Genomic DNA, 23,810 nt, shown 5'->3' with positions numbered 1-23,810 from the left:
AAGGTCCAGAAGAGGCAGTCAAGCTTTCTCAAATTTTGCAGTGAAAGGGAGGATAGATCTCAGAAGGTAGCTAAGGAATATCAGAATGAGGGTTCATTAAGAAGGGAGGAGAGAGATGTGTGTTTACAAGTAGAAGGCTTTAATCCTGAGATTTTTTACCAAAAGGGCAGTGGATAGAGAGTTGGTTCTGAAGTCAGGGAGACTTTCCTTCTTGAGTTCAAATCTGCACTCAGACATTTACTGTGTGACCCCAGGCAAATCACTTAATCCTGTTTGCCTCTGTTTTCACAGCAACAACAGCAATAATAACAAATTTAAAATATATATATATATATATATATATATATATATACACAGAAGCAAAACTTTTCATTATTATGTTACTAATGTTAATTCACATAAAAATCTTATTTTGTTTAAATTTTTAAAATATTTAATTTAAATATTTAAATTTTTTTGGTTTTGCATTTGAATCTGTTGATAGTTTCATTTATAATAAAATAAATGAAACCAACAATTATATGAAAACACAAGGGGATAGATGCACAACTTTCCCAAAGAAACTGATATTCTAGGTTCCCAACTTTAGAGAAAAAAAGAATTTCTTACTTATTGTTTCAGATGATAATGTTCAGAAAAGATTTTACATTGTTGCTTACTTTTTGGAGGGCACAATCCAACTTGTCTGTGTTATTTCCTTAGAGTCTGGCTCATAGTGGGTAATTTCATAAATGCTAATTGATTGATTGAATAAAAGTTGTTACTGAAAGGAAGAGTTTGGACACCACCCCCACAACCACTAGGGACAAGTGCTAACTATTCCCCCTCCCACAAAGATTTGCTGTAACTCAAATTTCCTATACTAGAGAAGCTCATTAACTATGGGTCAGTAGAATGTCTTCAGTCACCTGGGAAGGTTTTTGTGGTCATTACTCTTTTGCATAAAGAAAGGAAATAAGGCTAGGAATTAATACTAACTGAAGGTTGCACAAGGGATTCCTCCTTCAGGTGGGGTTGGATTAGATGGCCTTTGAGATCCATTCCAATTCTGAGATTGGGTGGCTAACTGCAACTGAATTTTATCCAGTTCACTTGTCTAATTAATATTAATAATGCTAATGTATAAAGATATTTATAAAGTATATAAAATAGGCAATGTAGTATGATGATATTTATTATTGCAATTGCACTGAAGAGGAAACTGAGGTCCCGAGATTTTTAATGCCCTTTCTAAGGTCACATGGCTTATAAAGCATCAGAGCTAGGATTTGTACTAAGGTAGTCCAACCAATCCATCAGATACACTATGATGCCTTACCTTGAAGTAGCTGGCAACTGGTTATTTGCATCAGAACTGTTATTCTAAATTATTTTTTCTTGTAGATTGAAAAGCTTACTTGGTAACTTAATAAAATCTAAACTTCTACTTACCATTAGTGCATTTGAAGCACATACACTATGAAATCCATAATAAAATGCAGCAAACTGTTTATAGATGGATTTGTTGAGAAGGAAGTCAACATATAGCTGTACATACTCTAGAAAGAAAGTATACATCTGATTAATTAATATAAGCAAATGGTTAATTCAGATGCATTTCAGACAAAAATACATATATTGAACATACCTTTCCTATTTTGATTGGTAACTGGAATTTTATCACCACCTGGTTTTAAATTATATGATTTGATTACTCCAAATTCTTCTTGAAAAACCTGATGGGAGATGCCATTATAATAGTTTTTAAAATATTTCCATGATGAAAACATTATTAGGCAATATTCAAACAAGAGATAAAATGTAGGGGAAAATACTTCTGCATAACATTTTATACCCTCAAGATGCTGAAATAGATCACTTGTTTGATTTTAAAGCAATTTTATATAATTTATCTTCTATCTTGACCAATTCCCCCCTTTCTCCTAATAGCATGCTTATCCAAGTTCTTATAAAAATATTACCAAAATTAGCTGCCAGAAAGTTTACTATCAAAATCAGTTTTTATTTTATGTCTAATGTGTTTTTCTATCCTAATAAGAGAGATGGCATTTCTGCTTTGAGATATTTTTGTTTAATATCTTATTTTTTCAATTACATGGAAAAAATACTATTTTTCACATTCTTAAAAAATTAGTTCCAAATACTTCCCTCACCACACCACATAAAAGACAAGCAGTTTGACATAGCTTATACATATGCATTCAAGACAAAAAAAGAAAAAAATTCATGCAATGTTGCTGTTACTGTGCTCATGTTCTGTGCATTTCATTTTACACTAGTTCACATAATTTTTGCCAATTGTTTTTTTCCCCTGTGAGTATCTTACTCATTGTTTCTTCTAATACAATAGTATTTTATCACAATCATATATCCCAACTTGTTCATCCCCCAGTTGTTAGGCATCCCCATTTCCAATTAATTGTCATCAAAAAAAGAGCAGCTATAAATATTTTTATAAATGTATGTCCTTTCTCCTTTTTATCTCTTTGGGATTCAGACCTAGAGTAATATTACCAGATCAAAGGGTTTGATTGCCCTTTGGGCATAGTTCCAAATGACTCTCTTAAATGATTGAATGGGATCACAACTCCAACAGTGCACTAGTGTCCCATTCCCCACCCCCCACTACATCCAATATTTGTTACTTTCCTTTTCTGTGATAATAGTCAATCTTATGGGTGTGAGGTAGTACCTCAGAGTTGGTGTAATTTGCAATTCTATAATCAATAATGATTTAGAGCCTTTTTCATATGATTGTAGATAGCGTTGATTACTTCATCTGAAAACTGCCTGTTCATATCCTCTAACCATTTATCAAAAGGAGAATGGCATATATTCTTATGAATTTGACTCAATTTTATATATATATCTATATATACATATATAGATATATATGTTATATATACATATATATCCATATACATATATATGGATATATATGTATATATAACATATATATCTATATATTTGAGAAATAAGGCCTTTATTAGGGAAACTTGCTGTAAAAATTTTTCACAGACATGATTACTATGTATTTCTCTAGGTCCTATTTCACCTCTTTTCACTCTGTCAATCCTCAAAAAATCCTCAGAAAATCCAAGTGATTATGTTGGTATTATTCCCCTTTGAGCCAATTCTGATGATAGTAAAGTTTAAACAATACCATCCCCTTACTTCTCTCATCTCCTCTGTAAAAGTTCTTTTGTGCCTCTTTTATGTGAGGTAATTTAAATCAATCTATCTCTCCCTTCTGTCTTCCACCAGAACATTTCTTCTTTTTACTCCTTATTACTTCTTACTTATTATTATTATTATTATTATTATTATTATTATTGCCATCCCATCATATTCAATTCACATCTGTGTTTTCTATGGATATTTCTTCTAACTTCCCTAAAAATGATAAAGTTTTAGGAATTATAAATATCATCTTCCTTATATAGGAATACAAACAATTTAACCTTATTGAATTCTTTATGAATTCTCTTTCCTGTCTACTTTTTTATGCTTTGCTTGGGTTTAGTATTTTAAAGTAAAAATTTCTATTCAGCTCTGGTTTTTCAACAGAAATACTAGAAATTCCTCTATTTCACTGAACATAAGTTTTTTACATTAATAAGGATTATATTCAGTTTTGCTGTGTAGGTGATTATTAGGTGCATCTTATCTCCTTTGCCCTCCAGCATATGAAACCTTCTAATCTTTTAATGTAGAGAAGAAGTTGCTAAATCCTATATTTATGAACCAGAATTGTTTCTTTTTGACTATTTGGAATATTTTCTCCTTGACCTGGGAAATCTGAAATTTGGAGTTTTTATTTTGGGATTTCTTTAGGTGTATTCTTTCAATTTTTATTTTATCCTCTGGTTCTAGGATATCAAGACAGTTTTCTTTGATAATTTCTTGAAAGATTATGTCTAAGGTTTTTTTTTTTTTTTTTTTGATCATGGCTTTCAGAAGTTCAATAAATCATCTCCTCTCAATCTGTTTTCCAATTGAGTTGTTTTTCCAATGAAATATTTCACATTTTCTCCTATTTGTTTTATTTTGATTTTGTTTATTGTTTCTTGATGTTTTTTAGAGACATTAGCTTCCATTTGTCCAATTTTAGTTTTTAATGAATTATTTTCTTTTAGAGGCCTTTGAACTTCCTTTTCCATTTGGTCAATTGAACTTTTTAAGGAGTTATTTTTCTTCAGTGAATTTTTGTGTTTCTTTTTCCATTTGGCCAATTCTGCTTTTTTTAAGGAGTTCATTTTAATGGATTTGTGGGCTTCTTTTACCTTTTTACTTATTTTGTCTATTAAGGTGTTTTTCTTCAGTATTTTTTCTGCTTTCTTTACCAAGCTATTGAATTTTTCATGTTTGTTTGTTTGTTTGTTTGTTTTTTGCATTGCTCTCATTTCTTTTCCCAATTTTTTTTCTCCTTTTCTTATTTGCTTTTTAAACTGCATTTCAAACTCTTTTAAGAAATCTGTTGGGTCTTGGAACCAATTCACATTTTTCTTTCTGGCTTCAGACTCATTTGTTTTCTTCTGAGTTTGTGTTTTGATCTTCCCTGTCACCAGAATAATTTTTTATGGTCAGGTTGTTGTTTTTCCTTCCTTCCTTCCTTCCTTCCTTCCTTCCTTCCTTCCTTCCTTCCTTCCTTCCTTCCTTCCTTCCTTCCTTCCTTCCTTCCTTCCTTCCTTCCTTCCTTCCTTTCCTTTCCTTTCCTTTCCTTTTCTTTCCTTCCTTTCCTTCCTTCCCTTCCCTTTCCTTTCCTTTCTTTCCTTTCCTTCCTTCCCTTCCTTCCTTCCTTTCCTTCCTTCTTTCCTTCCTTCTTTCCTTTCCTTTCCTTTCCTTTCCTTTCCTTTCCTTTCCTTTCCTTTCCTTTCCTTTCCTTTCCTTTCCTTTCCTTTCCTTTCCTTTCCTTTCCTTTCCTTTCCTTTCCTTTCCTTTCCTTTCCTTTCCTCTCCTCTCCTCTCCTCTCCTCTCCTCTCCTCTCCTCTCCTCTCCTCTCCTCTCCTTCCTTCCTTCCTTTCTTCCCTTCTCTCTTCTTCCCTCCTTCCTCCTCTTCCTTCTCTTTTTTCCTTCTTCCTTCTTTCCTCCTCCTCTTTTAATCTCCTCCTCCTCCTTCTTTTTTGCTATTTGCTCATCTTCCCAGCCTATTTCTTGATTTTAAACTTGATCTTAAAGTTGGGTTTTGCTGCTGGAGTAGAGGGCACTGTCCCAAGCTTCAGATTTTTTTACACTGCTATTTTCAGGTAGTTTTTTTTTTTTTAAGTTGAGGGCAGAGTCTGGACTTTGTTTCAAAAGAGATCAAAGAAAGCAATTAAGCTAAGAATGTGTTGATTTGCTATCTATAGATTATTCATCATTATTATTTTTGATACTTTTGCTTCTCTATAAGCTGCTAAGGCCTATAATAACATTTCACCTGTGATGGCCAGTGATCTATGTTTAAAGTCATTGTAATGTATTTGTTACTACATTTCTATGTCTAAGATTCTTAAAAGTAGATAACAGTATTGAGATTAGACTCTGTTTCCCAAATAAGCATCTAGGTGGCACAGCGGATACAGTACAGAGCCTGGAGTCAGAAAGATCTGAGTTAAAATCTGATCTCTTATTAGCTGGGTAACCCTGAGTAAGTTTGTCTCATTTCCTCAGCTGTAAAATGAGCTAGAGAAGGAAGTGGCAAACCACTCTAGTATCTTAAACTACAAAAGGGGTCATGAAGAGACAAATATGATTGAAAATGAGTATTTTTCAAATATCTAGTATAGTACTATGAACTGGGCAGGTACTAAAAATTGAATGGTGACAATAAAGTTTTTATTTGATACTGATTTGAATATTACAGATCATTTTCTTTTACATTTCTATTACCTGGAATGTTGAGTAAAAATCTTCTTCAACATTACCATCATATGATAAAAGTTCAGTTAATCCATGGGCCAATTCCTATGAAAAACAAATATTATATGTTAATTTAATATAATTACATTAAAGTGATACATATGCAATTTCAATTAAACTAAGAATTAATACTGCAAATATACTATTTATATAATAAAACAATGGTAATGTATACTCAATTATATGTCAGTTTGTATGGTATATCTTTATTAACAAAAGGGATGTTTTTCTGAAAACTTTTCTGTTATAACTCGAAATATGCTCCCAAGAAATATTTTCTTATCAAAATATTCTTTAATCATTGAAAAGTTTTCTGATATGTGAGATAATAGGAATATGTCAACATTATCCAAGAACATAAATTAGCTTGCTAAGGACTCTCTATTTGACTGAGAACTGTTGGAAAAAATAGAAAGCAGTTTAACCAAAAAAAGAAGTTTAGAAGGGCATCCTGTACCATATGCCACAATATGTTTCAAATGGATAAATTATTTTAATACTTAAATACACAAACACAAAGGAAATAGATGGAAGTACTTTTCATAATTATGAACATGGGAAAAACAATTTCAAGTACATTAACTTTTGTGAACAAAATCAATGCAATTAGGATAAGGAAAATTTGATTTGAGAAAAATCATTGTATCCAATATCAGTAATAAAGATTTTTATATTCAAGATGTGTAGCAAAATAAAGCAAGTATAAAAGACTAAGAACTATTCCTCTAATGAAACAAATATCAACGGCTATGAACAGTTCTCAGAAGAATTACAAACTATCAGTAATAATCTCATGAAAGACAGCTCCAAATCAATAGTAAATAATAAGAGACATGCAAATTAAAATAACTAAGGTTTTTTCTCAACTCAGAAACTGTCAAAATGACAAAAGTTAAAACTTGTCAAGTTTGGAGGGGATATTGGAAGGATTTGGTGGTCCTGTAAAGTGTCCAATCATTTTGGAAAACAATTTGGAATTACACTAAAAAGAAGTGATTACAACATCCACAGCCACTGGGGTCAGAGATCCCATTTTGGAGACATATACTCTAGAGAAATCTAAGACAGAAAGTCATGTCTCAAGCATAACAAATATTAATAACAACAGTTTTTAATGGTAGCAAAGAACTGGAAACAAAGAAAATGTTTTTTGGTTGGGCAATTGAGAAACAAACTAAAAAGCAGGAATGTAAAAAAAGTATACTGTAAAAGTCACAAATATGGAGAATTTAGAAAAAAAGTGGGATAATTTATATGAACTGATGCAGAAAAGAATATGCACAGTGACTGCAACAATGTAAATGAGAAGAAAATGAAACTGAGTATTGTGCAATTATATAAAAACCAAGCTTGACTCCAGACTCAACATGAGAAAATTCACCATCTTCCTTCTTTTGAAGAGATTAGGCATGATAAAAATACAATAGTGTATAAACTGCAAGAGTGTTGATTTGTTGAATTATTTTTCCTCAAATCTTTCTTATAATGGAGGGGTAAACGTGGAAAGGAATGTTATGCTAAAAACACCAACAAAAACATAAGAAAATAGCACTAAAAATAGCAGAAGGGATGTCTTCAACAGCTAATTGAAAGCATCTCTTTGTAATTATCACTAGTTTTGTTACTTTTATCAAAAACCTTTTTCCCTCCTAAAGAATAGATTTCCCTGCTTGTCACAATTCTATATAATGAATAAGTAGAACTCAAAAAATTCAATTTCATTTTCTGAAAAATCTAGGAGTTTGGGAGAAGCTAAGCTGGGTTTTAAATTAATATTACCAAAAATGGTTTAAAATAGTAAAATTGGTCAATATCAGTAGGCAATTCATACTTAAGTGAACACTAGAAATAAAACCATTATTTGCCAATGCTTTGTATGCTACATGAAAATAATGAGGGATTTACATCTTTAGGAATTTCAGAATCATTCTCATCCCTTAATCTCATGACAAAATTTCTTTTCTAATTTCTTCCTGTTCCTTTAAATAGGAAACTAAATTCAAATTAGTAGTAATTAAAGTATAGTAATATGAAAATGTGTTGTGCATTGTATAATTGAAACATATTCATTTTGTGTTCTATTTTGTAATTAATTATTATGAATAATAAAACAATACATTTTATATCATCTGTAGAACCTAATAATTTAAAGTAAGCTATTTCCATATTTCCAATGTGAACAATTAATTTTTCCCCACTGGACTTTTTACAAACCTATTTACAGAAGAAAATATGGAGTAGCGATGCCAAAAAATATAAAGGATTAGAGTCCTACTATGTTCCTTACTGAATTAAATTAGTCTAGATTGGCTACATTGCTTGATGTTGATTGTAATTAGTCAAATAGAATCAAAACCAGATGGTTGTCAGGGAGTGATAAGAGCTATACAAAGTTTGAGTATTCCAGATGATTATTTTTGGATTCTGTTAAAAGGATATCACCTTAAGAAAAAGTAATGGCCTGTTCATTTATTTTGTCATTCAAGATTCATTCAGTCTTTGCTTAGATAGATTTACACAATGACCAATAGCCTCTGGATTCATGAATTCTTAGTAATAATCCCAAATTTCTGAATAGCAAATTCCAAAACTTACAACTTTCATTAACACATTTGTAACATTTGTTCATTAAGAAAATAAACAAAAGTATGATTTCTGGAAAAGCTTTTTGTTTTAATGGGACAGAGAATTTACACTTGTCTGTAAATTTGTCCAGTTGAACTTTATCTTACTTCCATTTTCCTCTAATAATTCAAAATAACTTTATGGAAATTTAGAGTTTTATGCAAAAAAGATTAATGAAAATGTTGTTTGAATGACTAGACTTGAATTTTATATTCAATATTAGTGTTCAATATTTAATCATATATTAAGTTCTTATTCATGGTCAATCTAGGAAATTACTTGTTATAACATGATAGTGCTCCCTTCCTACTTTTCTTGCTTCCTTTCTTAATTTCTTTCTTCCTTTCTAAAGATAAATGAAGTTTGGAAGGTTGAACCACTTGCCAGGTCCATATAACTACTAAGTATGATGGTTCAGAGTCTCTCTTAAAGTTCATGGTATTTTCATTAGGCCACTTGTTTAATATGAAGATATTTGGTTTTTGAAGCTAATTAAGAACACATTCATAAGTCCAATTGATCCTAAAGTGTAATTTTTTGGTGAGTAATTCACCAATGGCCTGTTTTTTCCTTCTTAGCTTTGTGAATAATGCAACAAGCATTTATCAATACTTACTCTGTACAAGGTGATGAGCTAAGCACAAGATGGATATAAGATGATAGTCTGTACCTGAAAAAAGTTTACATTCCACTAGAATAAATAGTGTTTTATATGGTACTTTGTTTGAGGTTTGCAAAGCTCAACTTGATACATTATCTTATTTGGACTCCACAACAAAACTGTGAGACAAATAATACAACTATTATTCCTCTCATTTTAGAAAGGAAAAGACTCAGGCTAAAACATATTAAATGACTTGTCCATGGTCCCAAAAGTATAGGTACGATCTGACCTTAGATCCTTCAGATTCCCAAGTTCAAACTTTAGTCCACAGGCCATGATGCCTCTGCAGATCCAACTTCATTTTATAGGGCATATTTAGGAAGTAGGAGAAAGGCCGATTTGGGATACAAATCCATATTCTGATCACCCCCTATCAGTTTCAAATAGCAAAGGAAATGATCAAACCCCTAACTCTAGTTCTATCCTTGAAAGAATTTTTGTTCCTGGATAATCTGATTTCATCATTGTGCTGAATTGTCTCCTCCATGACAAATAACATTTTGCTGGATAGACACACATAAATTCACTCATGGGGTCATATTGGATTGTTTACCTATTAAAAATTTTAACTCGTCAAAATCTAAAATTCTTTTATTCATTTACTATTCACAATTATTCAATCACAATTCACTATTATTTTTTTATCTTGTTAGCTTGGAATATGTTGTTTACTTCTTAGACCTTAATGCATCTTTCTACCTCATTTTGCCCTTCTGAAACACCTAAGTGTTGAATTTTCACAGACATATTTTCATTGGATTTTTTATGCATCTTTTTTCAGTGGGTCTATTTTTACTAACTTCATATTATATAGAAGCACCCAATGATGCAGGGGAATACAAAGAAATGGGGACTGGCTTTGGAGTCAAAAACCTGGGCTCTGATACTTAATGCCTGTAGGACATCAGGCAAAGCTCTCTGGGATTCCATTTCCTTATCAGTTGAGCAATTTCTCTCTTTAGTAGAATGGAAGCTCTTAAGGGGCAAGAGTTGTATCCTTTTAGGGTTTGTATCCCCTAGCACTAGCAGAGTGTCTGGCTTGCTGATTCATCTGTAATAGGGAAGGAGTTGGATCATATATTCTCTAGCTCTAAATTTGTGATTATTCTTCAATCATGTCTGATTTGTCACCCTTACTTTTGGGGTTTTCTTGGCAAAGATACTGGAGCAGTTTGCCATTTCCTTCTCCTGCTCATTTTACAGTTGAAGAACTGAGGCAAACAGGGTGAAGGGACTTGTCCAGGGTCTCATGGCTAGGAAGCATCTAAGGCCAGAATTGAACTCATGAAGTGAGCATTCCTGACTCCAAACCAGAATTCTACCTATTGTGTCACTTAGCTCCCTAGTTCTAAATATATGAGCCCTATGATTCTCTTTGTTGTGGTGAGAACATAGTTTAATCTGACAGATACTATATTACTTATATTTAAATGTGCTATTATTCAGGACTGTTTGTGATCTTAGTTTTTCATTTAAAAAAATCAAGTGAAACTTAACTTTTAAAAAGTACAGATGTAAAAGCTGCATCCCTTCAATTTTTAAAAAGGTTAATTTGTTGGTGATATTCTGTCAAAAAATTTAAAATATAGATTCCAGTGAAATAGAAATCATTGAATGTTGGAACTCAGAGATCTTAGATATATAATCTAATCAAACACATGAATGGTAGCATTTTAGAGCTAAAAGGAAGGGTCCTTAGAAATTGTCAGGTCTAGGACTTTTCAAATACAGGCTGCCAGCCTACCATGCACCCAGAGAACTGCATGTAGTGCCTAATATTTTTGGCACATTGATTTTCAAAATGTTCTCTGTCATTTTTTTTTACCATCTGGCTCCTGGATTTTCTTACAAGGGTATCTTGTTAATGTCACATGGGTCTAGCTCACAAGGAGTGCATTACTCCTCATGGAGAGAACAGGGAGCCCGCTTTCCTCTCTTTTTCTTGACCACTACTGGAAGATCTCTCATCTCTAGTTCTCTTTTATTATTCTTTAGAGGCCAAATAACGGTTTTTTTCATCAGGTTAGCCAGCACTTTCTCTTTCAAAAAGACACAAATTTATGTGTGTGTATGTATTTATGTTTCTATATATTTATTTTTTCTATATTTTTCCATGTTTCTTTTTTCTCTCTTCCCTTCTTTGTGTGACATTTTACTATTTTCCAACCTCCCAATACAATTCAGGATTCTCCTTTTCCTCTTGAGATCCTTTGATTCCTTTTTCATTTTGAAAATCCCATTCCTTTTTTAAAAAGGGAATTCTCACTGTCCCTGATGCTCTAAGAGAGGTGCTTCTGAAGTCCCCTCAACTTTTCTTTTAGGAAAAAGACCAGCTTATATTTTGAACTTAGAAAGTAGTCACTTGACTTTAAAGAAAATATAAAAAACTCAGTTATTGCAAGTGACTATACAATTTTCTCTATTCCCTTTGCCTACTGGAAATGAGACCTCCTGACTTTGTCTTTGAAAATGCTCGTGGGTGATCATAACTCATCTTATTAAGTCCTTGTTACTCTTTGATTTTGTGTTTGTTTTTTAGTGCTGAAGCAAAAATTTCAAGCCCTAAACACTAAATTTTATGGCTGTAAGTCAGAAACTGATTTACACAATGATAGCAGTTCTATCATGTATAAAATTAGGGAATTGTTTCATAGTTCATGCTGCATACTGCCCACAATATTCCTGATTGTAGTCAAATCAGATTAAAATGTAATTATGAAATATTTAACAAAATTTATAAAAACAAAATATCATGAAAAATGCATAATGTTAACATGTGACTTTCTAAGTCAAAATGTAGCCTTTGGAGATCCTGGCTTTAGTGGGCTCCATTTCTATTTGGGTTTGAGTTCATTATTTTAGAGGGCCTCTAAAATTAAATTCTAAGTATTGTATGTATAGTGAGATCAATAACTTCTTATAATTGTTATCTGTAAAATTAGCATAAACAAAGGCAACATTCTGGCAATACTTGGAAATTAGATTCAAAGTCTTGTATATATTATTAGCTTTCCCAATTTAGAGTTTAAGTGAGTTTATACGTGAAATAAACAATCCACAGATATATGCCTTATAGCCTAAGAGGAACTTTCCTTTTGTTTTCTTGTAATCAACCTTTCTGACCCAGCCATGGCACCATTGTAGGATACTGATTTTGTCAATCTTCTATGATCATCATTGATGAATTAATAACAGCAATAGGATCATCCCTGTAGGAGCAGGTTCTGTTCAAATACACACTAAAAGAGCAAATTCCTTAAGGTTTTACTATTACCCTAAGCTAAAGTAGCAGCACAGTTATCAAAACATATGGGAAAGGGGCAGCTGGGTGATGCAGTGTTAGAGTATCAGTCCTGAAGTCAGGAGGACCTGAGTTCAAATTTGGTCTCAGACACTTATGTGACCTTGGGCAAGTCACAACCCCAATTGTCTCAATAAAAACAACAACAACAATAACAACAAAACAAAAAACATATGGGAAAGAAGATCCTAAGAAGTATTGAAAGGAAAGAGCCAAGCCTAGAGGATGAAGATTCTTCAAATCTGGATAATCTATGCAGAGATAATTTGAAAGTCAGTTGTTTGCTGGAATTGTATCTTTTTACTGTCTGTCCATCTAACCCTACAAATCAATCCATTTCACTGAACATATTATTACTCCCATCTCCGTCATATACCAATCAGGAGACAGATTCTTCCAATTTGATTCCATCTTTACTCCTGCCCATACATCTAGTGACATGATTAGTTTCCCTATTTCCATTACAAGCCAAGGGGTACTCAAGATGGGCTAAAATGTGTCTATAAAGGAAGGGGGAATTGAGTACAATAAAATGAATGGATGAGCGATAAGGAAACAGGCTGAAAAAGAGAGATTGCTACAAAAGAGAATATGCAAGAGAAAAAGAAATGATTTGTCACTGTAGAATTAGAAGGGATTAAGACATTTATACTTACAGGCATAATCTGATATAAATCATCTATTGTAACACTGCAGATGCCGACTGGTGTGTTCTGATCACCAGGAACAATGGGAGGACTTAGGAGCTTCTTGTAACAGCAGGGTGGGAAACGTATATCTAAGGTAATGCTGTTATATACAGCTAGTCCCATAAGCTATGTATGTTAAGTGTTAAGAATTAAAATTGAAGCCATGATCACACTTGCATTTTAAATAAGAGTATCATCCAGGGAAGCAACCCTAGTAAGGAAGGGGACTCTCATCCTCACCACTCCAATAACAACCATGATTCAACTGCCATTAAAAGGCAGTTCCAGGGCACTATCCCTGGAAAGGGTAGTGCTCCAGTGATCATCAAGCCTACACTGAGCTTCACAACCCCCCCATGACATACTCTAGGGTAATAATTCTTATGGCAATGTGACCAGTCAAGTACTTTTGCAGGATTGAAACCCTCCCACCTCGTCAACAGCAATAGCTTTTGAAAATCCAGAAAAAAAGTTCTTATCACAGCCACTGTCATTGTGAAATAGTTCAATATCAATAAAAGACATGGTTTTATCAGGGGAAATAGACATTAAAATTATCATCTGCTTTGTCATTGAGCCCTAAGGACCGCTGGATCTTTCCATCTAACATTCTAATAAAAACTTTCTATATGTGTTGATTCCTGAAGAGCAGGGACGTATCTTGCTTTCTTACTTGTATGTTTAGAGCAGAGCACAGAGTATTTCATGTGCCTTTTCATATGTCCATTGCAATTCCTTTTAGATTTAATTTAACTTTCCATTCACTTATACATATTATATTACCTTCCTTTTCTCTCAAAGATTTCTGCCTTAATTTTGCTTAAAAAATCCTTTTATTAACAACAAAATAAGAAAGGTCAAATTGACATAATTCATGACATAGTTAGAAACCTTGATCCAAGACCACGAAAGGTATCTATTTTAGACACTTCTAGAGAATGTTTAATACATTTTAAAATTAGATCAACATGTAGGTAGGTGATTTGAATGGAAGAAGCAGTTTACTAAAATGAGTAACCCTCAATGTTGATTCTGGCTATAGTCATTTTAGGAAATTTAAAATTAGAGCATCTGAAGAAAATAAGCTGGGTTAAGCTGTATAAATATGCTATTGACAAATTATAGGATAGTTATAATCTTACAGTGAAAAGTTAATTCAATGGTTTTCATACCATTACTGTGGAATAGCAAAGTTAAAGTAATATGGATATATTTATAAAATTTCCAGGTTTGTGGTTTTTTGATGTATACATGTATGTATGTATTTGTGTGTATATATATATATATATGTATGTATTTATATTTATATTATGACAGATGTGTGGGAGGAATGTAACTGACCCATTTGCTAAGACAGTTTTATATTACATTCCAGAATATTTAAACTTCAACTAAATAAAGATTATAATAGGTCACCAATGAAGCTATTCATTTTATAGTCTCAGAGGGGAAACTACAACATAGGACTCTGGGTTTTGTTTGTGAATGTGTTTTTGTATCACTAAGAAATAAAGAAAACTTCATGGAAAAAATTGGGCATTCCGGTTTGCTCAATTCAGAATAAAAATTAATAATTATCTGAAAATGGATATTATATCATAATTTTGTGCAATGCAAATAATTAATGACTATTTAGAAAATATATGATGAGTTCAGTAGTACAAAATAGAAACTCAGCGCCATGAAAATAGTTCCATAGGAGCAGAGCCAAGATGACAGAAAGTAGACAGGTCTTTGAGCTCTTCCTGCCTTCTCTCAGATCAACTCCAGATCAAGTCTCTGAATGGGTTTTGGAGTGACAGAACCCACAATTATTTGGAGCTTAACAAATTTCATTTGGGGGGAATGGGGGAGTAGTTTGCAGACTAGTACAGGTAGAGCGCAGCACATCACAATTCAGGGAGACCCAGAATGGAGAGGCTTTTGGGTATTGGGAGAGTACAAGGCTTGTGACCAAAATACAATAGCATTGGCTACTCTGGTCCTGAATCAGAAGCCAGTAGATCAGCAGACCAGCTGTGAGACCTCCAACACAAATAGAGAAGGCAAATAGGGAGCCCTGAACCCCAGCATAATGGAATTGGCCATACCCACCCAGCATGGGGAAGCTGGCAGCAATGGCCCCAGGGCAGCACAAAGCCACTGTGGCCTGTAGAGGAAGCTTGGGACAATCTCCCCTTTTCCCTAAAAGCAGACCTCAACCCTTAAAAATGAGCAAAAAAGCAAAAAAGAGTTCTGGCCATGGATAGCTTTTATGGAGACAGGGAAGAACAGACTTCAAATCCGGAGGACACTAACGGCAAAACATCTCCAGATGAAGCCTCAAAGGGTGATATGATATAGGTTGGTGTTTCACAAGGCTCTCTTGGAAGAATTCAAAAAAGATCTTAAAAGAGTGTTAGAAGGAAAAAAAAGAAGTTAAAAGGAAATGAGAGCTCTGGAAAAGGAAACAGAAATTGTCTGAAGAAAATCATTCTTTAAAGAACAGTTTTGGTGAAATGGAAAAAGAAAATAACTCCTTGAAAAACATAATTTCTGAAATGGAAAAAAAAATCCAATGAACAAAAAAATTAATTTAAAAGTTCAATTGGCCAAATGCAAAAGGAGATTTTAAAAATTGAAAAGGAAATTTAAAAAACTGAAGAAGCTAATTCAATAAAAATTAGAACTGAACAAATGGAAGTAAATGACTTAATGAGACATAAAATAGTTCCATAAAATGCCCTTTGTATAATATGTCTCTATTTGTAGAGCCAAGTTATTACTATATATTTTCTTTCTACAAGTTTACTAATTTCCTTGGCATTTATTGCAGGTAATAGAATAAAACTCAAAAAGTACTCTGACAATGAAGCATGAACTCTACCTATTTCTCCAGCCTCATCTCTACTATTCTCCTACATAATCTGTATGCTTCAGCCAAATTTGCCTATTCATCCTTCAAATATGTCCCATACTTTCCCATATGCAATTAACTGTACTTGTATTGCCTCTCCATTTCCTCTGGGTTGATTTATATCTTGGTCTTTCTTCCAGAATCAATTCCAATTTGTCTTGTTTGTGAAGTTTTCCTCAATTACTATAATCCAGTGATCCTTCCTGCCTCTGAACCTATGCTGCACTTGTTGTATTTTACCACTCACTGACTATCTTACATGATTATTCCATTTTTCACATATATATGTTTTGTAACCCCAACCAGATCGTGATAATTAATTTCTTGATAATATTTAGATCTAAGAATTTATAAGATTAAAAGTTCTATGCTACCATAAGCAGTATAAGACCCATACTCAATTTCTTAATGTGTTTATTCTATCAATTCTAACTTACCTATCAAATTATTTCTTGTAAATATGTATGTCCTTAGGAAAATTTTCAAGCTAATTCATTAAGAATAAACTAATTTCAAATAATGATATTTTGTTACCTTATATAATAAGAAGCAAAATAAAGATTATGGAAATATTAAGTCATGGTTGAACAATAATTTGCAATTTGAAGCATTTGAGTTTATTGTAATTCAGGTTATATCTAAAATAGAAATCATTTTAATTGCATAATGATTATCTAGAAAAAATGAAAATTATTTTTCTAACTTTTTAATGTCTATATTTTTATCTAATTGATTTATCCTATTTATGACAAACAGAAGTAGTAGTAGTAGGAGGAGGAGGAGCAGCAGTAGTAGTAGTAATAGTAATAGTAGTGGTGGTAGTAGTAGTAGTTTTAGTAATAATAGCCGTAGTAGTAGTAGTAGTAGTAGTAACAGCATCAGCAGCAATAGTAGGAGTTAGTAGAAATTAGTAAAGTTTACATTTAATAAGATCATTTTATTTTACACATAAGGCTGTAATTTGCTAAAAAAAAAAAGTGGAGAAATAATTTTTCTCTAGTCTGTTAGCACCTCCTAGTGGACAGTTTAAAGGATACAATTCCAACCAACCGAAATTCAGAATAGTTATCACATTTGTAGCTGCTAAACCAATGACAAAGTGAATCCTTGTGATATGCAAACATGCCTAAGGAAGGAAAAACAATTTTATTAAAATAATATATTTAGAAAAGAAAATAGTACTCAATAAAAATCAGATAAAATTCATATGTATAGAAGTTTCTTTATAGTAAAGGGATTTCTTCCTAAATTTATTTTCCATTAAAACAATTTCATACAAACTCTATAACCTAATCACCATATCTCGATCATCTATCTATCATCAGTCACATAGTTTTATTTTGATACAATTGGTATTGGTAACACATAACTATTTGAAGAGTGGCATTTTATTAACCAACAAGAGCATAACTTTTAAAAATCAAGTCAATTTTTGATTATTTAGGAATTACTCATTTGCTGGATTGTGAAGTTTTTGCCTTCTTTGTGATGCCTATCTTGAGAGAATTGTACAGACCATCAGCCCCAAACAAAGGGTAAATACAGAAACAAAGTGGATGAAATTCTCCTTAGTCAACATGATCATGTTGATTGTTCTGGTGCAGCACAGGAGATAGATGAACTTCAAATGTTAAAATGCAAAATTAAATTTGGGCACTATTCACTGGTTTTATTTATTAATGACTTTCTTACTTCCATTAACGAAGAGGATGAAAAAAGATAGTTATAAAAACATTCTATTTAAGATAATTCTTTGAGTTCTAGTCTAAAGAAGACAAATGATATCAAATAAAATATATTATGTAAATCAGTATCATTGCCAGATAATATATATATATATATATATATACAAAATACTGTTTAGATCTTTAAAATTTTATACAGTGTGTTCAAACATCTTATTCTAGTTAGCTTAAAACAGGACTAAGATATTTGGAATACCCTTGTCTCCACACACATACACGCACCTGTATATACATACCTGTGTGTATTACTGTACATATGTATGCATCTGCATCCATATCTATATCTATATGTTATCTAAGCTTTCTCTAAAGGAATCAAAAACTAGTTTTCAAGGCTTTCTTGCCTTCTAGGGCAGGGGCTGTTTCATTTGAAAGACTGACAAGTCTCTTATCTGGTTCATTTTTTCTAGTACTGTTACACTGTTGGCTTTTTGACAAAGATTATACCTCAAATCTCAATAAGTCAATTTATTCTATACATAGAATCATACAGTTTTAGTATTTTCTTCCCCCTTTCCCATTACTTTGCCACCATCACTTCAGAAGCAGCTGCATAAAATTATCCGTTGGCTATTTTATAGGTTGCCATAGTTTATAAAAAAAATCCTTCGTGGTCAGCCTTCTGGTAATGATAAGACATAAAGAAGCTGCAGCTAGAGTAGCAATAGGATCTAGTCACCCAAGAGTCAGGAAGGATTGGGTTTAAGTTGTGCCTTTGATATATCCTGACTGTGTGACCTTGTGCAAATCCCTTAACATCTCAATGTCAGAGACAAATGGCATGACAATATTGGTCTGAATTATAAAGAAAATTTTTTCACTTGGAATTCAATATACCAAAGAAGTCAGAAGTCTTGTTATTAATCCCACTTTACAGACAAGAAAAACTGAAGCTCAAGAGAGATCACATGACTTTCTCATGAAATATGAGACTATCAAATGTCCTATAAAGACATCTTTTTTTTTTTAACTATTGTATGTACAATAAAAATCAACTCTGCTAATTTATTTATTTCCCTCCCTAAGGAGATACATGATCCATCTTTCCATTTAGCAATATCCCCTGTTTGTCTTTTACTTATTGCAAGAATGTAAAGCTTGATATGATTCCATCCTTCCAGTCATATGTACACTTAGTGGTCACTGGCCAAAGATCTCACAATTACAATATGAATAGGTAAGATTCCTAAAACTCTTTGACCTCATTTACACTACTTTGCCATCATTGCTGAAGCAAAGGGAAGCAGCTCCATGAAACTAATGAACATTTTGAATTTTCTTTTGTTTCATAAGCACTATGACCAAAGAATGTATCACGAAGTGACCAGGGTACCTGTGATAAATCATTCCGTTCTTCATTAAGTTAGTCCTCAGAAAGCATCCACTCTACCTGGAGATTTTCATTCATAGTAAAATTTGCCAGAACTGGTACTCCACTAAAATATTCTGATAAATCTGGGTCACATTTACACTAAGATGAAGAGTTATATTAGGCCTTTATGTTACTTTAAGTATATTGAAACAATCTGAGGAAAGACTTCTGGCACATGGTGTTGGATCTCTTTGTGAAAAGGTATGAATGAAAACTATGTGGAATAAAAATGATAGGAAGGGATTGTCAATTTTATCTATGGAAGATTACCCATTCCAATGAAATCATGGACCAAACACCAAATTAGCCAAATAAAGGAATTCTGTGTTATTTGTAAATGCCAAGGCACAAAAATCCAGTATAGCTCATTACTATTATATCTTGTTCCCTGTAACTGGATGACTTAACTTTTATATATATTTAGTTCCTTTAGCAAATTATATTCTAATGGCTTAAAAAATACTGTTGCAAAATCATATTTCCAGACAAAACTAAGTAATCTTAGTCTATTTCTTTTAAATCATTTATCATTTTTCAAATGAAAAGTCAGAGAACAACGAATAATCTTCATGGGAAAGTATTAATAGTACTGATAAATTTAGTTAACAAATTAAAAATAGAATGAATACCTTGTAATAAATCATCAAAATAGTTTTAAATAGAAAACGCTCATAAGATAAATTTATTAGGATAAATGGCAGTAGTTTATGGAATAGCTGATAATACATAAGACTGTAATTATAATGTCTTAAAATTTTTGGGATAATTTCTGCATTAATATTCTTAGTGTTCCCAAATAGGGCACTTGAGTAGTCATATCATGAAACTATTAAAACCTTTAAGTTTAAGTTGTTTTTTTCTCTTACAACCTAAAAATAACATTTTGGCATTTGTGTCTATGATTATATAATTTTTGGAGGCCAAAGCAAGTCACTATAATCTAGATTGAAATTACTATATTAGTTAACTAAGTGAATTTGAGGACATATTAATTGAAAAACTTTTACCACAAGTACTTACCATAGTCTGGATGAAAAATCTGGCGAATCAGAAGAAGAAACCATTCTTTTGTCAAACCTCCCATATCAAGACCAGCCTCACCCACAAATGTCACTTTTAGCTTCTTTTTTAAGTCTCCTCTTTTCCTTGTCAACTGTTTAAAAATATTACCCAAATGTGAAGGTGTTATCTTTTAACTAAGGGGAATACGCATTAATTACTTTTCTAATTCATCAACTTGTTAAAATTTTAAAACCACTTGAATCACTTTAGAACATTAAATGACTATTCTATTCCAGCTGAAAAATAGGTAAAATTTTGGACATTAGAAGAAAATTGATTATTATCTAGAAATAGCTCAAGTTATTTTAGAATTGAAAGTGCCTTAAGAAATCATCTAATCTCAAAATTTCATTTATAGATAATGAAAAGTGGGTTGTTGTTTTTTTTTTGTTTTTGTTTTTGTTTTTGTTTTTAAAGTTGATAACTGGTTAGTGACACAATTAGGACAAGGGCCCAGGCTATTTCTTCATTTTATCTTTACCTATTTTGAATTATAAATATTCAGAAACTACTCTATCAGAAAGGGACAAGGAAATCTGAGTCCAAGATTGGAATTCAGCTGTGCTATTTTAGCAATATATTTTGCTTTAGCTATAAAAAAGGAACATAAAAGTAGATGATCTCTAAAATTTTCCAGTTCTGGTAATTTATAATTCCATTGAATGTGGGGTTTTATTACGAACTATATATCCTAATTGTTATCACAATATTAAAATAAAATTAGAAATATTCATTACCATTTAGAAAAAAGTATTACTTAGCAATATTTCCATCATATATCAAGTCCTTGATGAATTAAATGAATTGAATTGAATGAATTGAAAATATTAAGTATTCAAGTGATAAATATTAATGAGAAATCATTTCACTGTACCTCATCAAGTGAATCACTAACAAGGTGCGTTCTTCTTACTTTCATATTTAGAAATAGCATATTCATGTCAGGCCTTTGCCTTCGAGAAACTTTGTCCACCAGACTCTGCTATTTTAATCAGAGAAAGAACATTTTCAGTTTTTCACAAGTATAATTTTATTAAACTTTAATAAAAGAATAAGATTTTATAAAATATGTAATATTTTTGCTAACATCAGGATATCATATGATAATTCTGAAAAGGTAACAACAGTTATACCTTGGAATATTGCTATAGGCAGCCACTATAAACAGGTGCCACAAGTCCATTTTATTGGTGAAACTGCCTTATTTTAAGATGCCTTTTTGTACTTCAGTCATCAACCTACCTTGGATGGGATCCAAGAATTAGGTCTTAGTGATCTTTTAACATTTTAGAATAGTTTAACTCATAGAGTCTAGAATAACCAAATCATAGGAAATTAACAGTTTTATAATGAATTTCCAACATATTTTCTAAAGCTAGATAATTTCCTAGTTTCATTAACAAAATATGAAACAGAAAATGTTAGCTCCTAGTCAGGTAAATGATATCTTGAGTATTTTATAAATGAATGGTTTTTTAAAACTATGATCAGGAAGAAGACATTCAAGCCTCTTTTACTCACTTACATTAAAAATATCTCTCACAAGACGTTACCTTTTTGCAACAAAGAAAATAGAGCTCTTGTGTATTAGATAAAATGAAAAAATATTGTCATTGAAAAAGATAAGTACTACTATTTCTATTTCAAAATTTAAAAAAACTACTTTAAGAAAAGAATCCATACAATAAGACGATTTTCATGATTTATCCAATTAACTCTACTAAAACTTTCTGGGTCCAGAGACCTTCATTCCTTGGTGACTAATTCTTTCTTATGAATCGCCCTTAGGTTCCTCAATATAACATATGAAATGGTTCTGACTTTCATATGCAGTATTATCTTTTTTCTGTACTTTTCTTTTCACTTTGTTTAGTATTCTGTTTTCAGGGAGAATTTACTTTCTTGGTGAGTTGCTATATTGGAAAAGACTCCATAAATTAAAGCACACTAAGATGTTAAAAGATCAGTAAGTTGAATGTGATTTTTCTCCCATGGGAATATTTTAATAGGAGTTATGACCCAAAGGACTCTCACTCAAATGATGGAATTTTAGGTACTGAGACAGGCTACAGAAAATAATGTTGATTAAAGGAGTTTCTGGAAACCTCAAATTCTAACACATACTAGAAAGCTGAGTAGACTCAGACCCCTGAGATCTGGGTTTACCACCTAATTCTGATTCTCGTTAGCTCTGTTGGACTAGAGATAAATCACTTCAAAACTCAGCCTCAGCTTCTTCACCTGCAAAACAGCATCCACATTTATTTATATTTCATAGGGCCATTTGAGGAAAGCACTCTGTAGACTGTAAAAAACCTTTGTCATTGTAAGTTCTCCTTGTCGTTGTTCTGAGGTGGTACTTTTGACCCTAATGATTTACTGTTTAGCTTTGCCCTTTCCTCTGAATCTTGACCTCCCCTTAAGGAATAACAGGCTAGGAATACCCAGGAATATAAGTGGTGGCAAAAATATATATGTCATGTGTTCTTTTTTTAACTTTATTTTTTTAATTTATGGAATAAAACAAGCATTTCCATAAATATCATAGTATAATAAAAAGATTGCATATGAAACTGCAAATCTATTAAATACATCTTATTATTTCTTTTAAATATAAGGAAAGAAAAATACCTACAAATGGACAACTGCTAAAATAAATTTTGACAAAATTTTGCAGAGTCTTGATTTGGGTTCCTACCCTCCCTCCCCATATCAAAAATCATAGGTCAAGGGAAAGATAATAAAAATCAATATTGAATAGTATGAGTGAAAATAAAGGGAAGAAAGCATAATAGATTTAGTGATAGGGACTACCCCTTGAATTATTTCAACTAAACACTGTTGGGTTTTAGCATCTACACAAGATCAAGGGTGAGTTTTTCTACTAAAAAATACCTGTTAAACTCTTTCTCCAAGGGGCAGTGTGGGCTTTGGAACTCTCTTGGCAGGCATAATCAATGAAATTTCTTCTAGTACCCCCATACTCATAGCCCTTTTGAGTCCTTTGATCAGTAAAGGCTGACTACGCATGTCACCAATCACTGAAAGCTTTCTTCCTGGGTTGTGACAAAAAGAAATATTTGCCTTCTGGGAACTGAATTACCAAAGGAAATAATCTTTAGATTTTATACTAATTATGCTCCTGAGGCTCTTTTTATTTTCTCAGATCAGACACACATACAAATAAACACACATATACACAAACCCCCTTCTTTTTCCTATGTACTTTCTTTTATTAAAAAACAAACAGTACTACAACTCACTGTAATCTGTGAACAGATTATTATGATGAATGAACAATAAATTATATGCCTAAATATAGACAGGAGTGTCATTATACTCCACTAATGTCTTATATTCACATGCTTCAGCATGGTATGGAGAGGGCCCTCTGTTCTTCGAGGATATGCAAGGAGGGCTTACTCTTAAGTGCTATTAAGTTAGAAAAAGCTGTGAGTATGGGCCCATTTTTTTCAAAGAATAGCCTAATTAAAATTGGAGACACTCATCACCAAAGAGAGGGAGGAGAAGGGAAAGGAAGAAAAGGGGATGAAA

At 32.2% G+C, this 23,810-nt stretch overlaps 1 protein-coding gene across 2 annotated transcripts in view; it reads right to left on the bottom strand.

The window, feature by feature from the left end:
- The window catches only part of HECTD2 (HECT domain E3 ubiquitin protein ligase 2), a 100,274-nt gene that overhangs the window by 9,349 nt on the left and 67,115 nt on the right, over positions 1–23,810 (bottom strand). For both annotated transcript variants that reach the window (XM_074295857.1, XM_074295858.1), the window contains 7 exons: positions 21,130–21,237; positions 20,214–20,346; positions 17,114–17,202; positions 13,148–13,306; positions 5,872–5,946; positions 1,628–1,715; positions 1,432–1,538 (listed from right to left, as the gene is read on the bottom strand). In XM_074295857.1, the coding sequence (XP_074151958.1) occupies positions 1,432–1,538; positions 1,628–1,715; positions 5,872–5,946; positions 13,148–13,306; positions 17,114–17,202; positions 20,214–20,346; positions 21,130–21,237 (759 nt within the window). The remainder of the gene's footprint in view (positions 1–1,431; positions 1,539–1,627; positions 1,716–5,871; positions 5,947–13,147; positions 13,307–17,113; positions 17,203–20,213; positions 20,347–21,129; positions 21,238–23,810) is intronic.

Source organism: Sminthopsis crassicaudata, chromosome 2, assembly GCF_048593235.1.
Source record: "Sminthopsis crassicaudata isolate SCR6 chromosome 2, ASM4859323v1, whole genome shotgun sequence".
In the NCBI taxonomy this organism is placed as follows: domain Eukaryota; kingdom Metazoa; phylum Chordata; class Mammalia; order Dasyuromorphia; family Dasyuridae; genus Sminthopsis; species Sminthopsis crassicaudata.
The sequence above is the reverse complement of the archived record's forward strand: the minus strand, read 5'-3'. Positions and strand labels throughout refer to the sequence as shown.